Source organism: Papilio polytes, unplaced genomic scaffold, assembly GCF_000836215.1.
Source record: "Papilio polytes unplaced genomic scaffold, Ppol_1.0 DF823878.1, whole genome shotgun sequence".
Classification (NCBI taxonomy): Eukaryota; Metazoa; Arthropoda; class Insecta; order Lepidoptera; family Papilionidae; genus Papilio; species Papilio polytes.
Window position 1 is genome coordinate 1 of NW_013525326.1, and position 1,252 is coordinate 1,252.

The 1,252-nt window shown below is 50.1% G+C and overlaps 1 protein-coding gene across 1 annotated transcript; it reads right to left on the minus strand.

Moving 5' to 3' along the window:
• Window positions 1-5: 5 nt before the first annotated feature.
• On the minus strand, window positions 6-1,246 carry LOC106103080 (TBC1 domain family member 1-like; the record flags this gene model as incomplete). Its single annotated transcript, XM_013282746.1, has 4 exons — window positions 1,205-1,246; window positions 655-819; window positions 161-312; window positions 6-80 (listed from the first exon to the last, which is right to left on the minus strand). Coding segments are annotated over exons 1-4 (417 nt in total), but the record flags the coding sequence as incomplete, so codon positions are not given.
• Window positions 1,247-1,252: the final 6 nt, after the last annotated feature.

Below are 1,252 nucleotides of genomic sequence, written 5' to 3' on the forward strand. Positions count from 1 at the left end.
ATGTCGGGCAGGTACTGCCGCCGCAGCCCGCGCCGGAACATCAGGTGCCGCAGCAGCGCGAACGCCTCCGCCTCCTCCATCTAACACCACATAATATTATTATTTTTAGTGCAGCCCCGTCGGCGCCAGTATGACGACATACACATGTACATATACATACATGGAGCAGCAGCACGCCGGCGACGAAGCTGAGTCCCTGGCAGTAGCCGACGTCAGGGTCCAGCAGCGAGTACGCCTTGAGGATGTTGTAGAGCGCCAGCTGGCCCGGCCCCAGCGCCGCCGCGAAGTACCCGTGCTTCGGGAACGTGCGACCTGAGTCAACACACGCTCGCTCTACATCGCACACTAAGAGAAATCTTTAGTGGAAACTAAATGAGTTTAGCAATATAAACGATAATTAATAAAATTGACATGGTATTATTTTACCTAAACGGAAATCTTATTTAAAAAAAAAAATATAGACGAATTGAGTACCTCCTTCTTTTAGGAAGTCGGTCAAAAATAGCGCCATCTACCGAACATCGATGAATACATGTTGTTAAAATAGCGACATCTAGCGTGTTTTACACAATACATGAAGTTATAACAGCGCCATCTATCGCAAGTACAATGTAATGGTGTGTAAAGTGTGATGTGTGATGTGTGGTGTCGTACCGAGGTCTATGAGTATGGCGTGCTGGTGCTTGGTGAGCGCGGCGAGCAGCGCGCGGTACGGCGTGTGGTAGCGCGGGCAGGCGCGCACGTCCGCCGGCGGCAGGCGCAGGCTCGCCTGCTCCGCCAGGAAGTACCACACCGCGCCGCGGGACACGCGCGGCACGCCTGCCAGTACACCATGCTTTGTTCATCGCACAACAAACTCTCAACACAAAGAACACAATATGGATTATTCAAGTTGTCGACCAATTGCATTTTGAGCGTCTTTGTATGGACAAAGCGTGTTGACTAGTGTATTTTGGCATGTACAGTTGGGCAATCTCGCGGTGTCGCTTAAATGTTCTGTTCTAATCAAGACACAGAATATTAACCAATACGATGGTTTTTATATGTCTGTACGAAGAGGTCGATCAGTATACGACTAATTGCTTTTTATTATTATCTTATAACAACGCACTGCTACATAAATGGTTATTTGATTATTTGATAGTAACACCGCGTCTTTCCGCGGCTGTAGGGAGCGCCGCGACCAGTGTAATGTGAGCCGTACCTCTGCGCACGGCCTGCGTGAGCATGTGCCTGTCGACGCGCGGCGCGG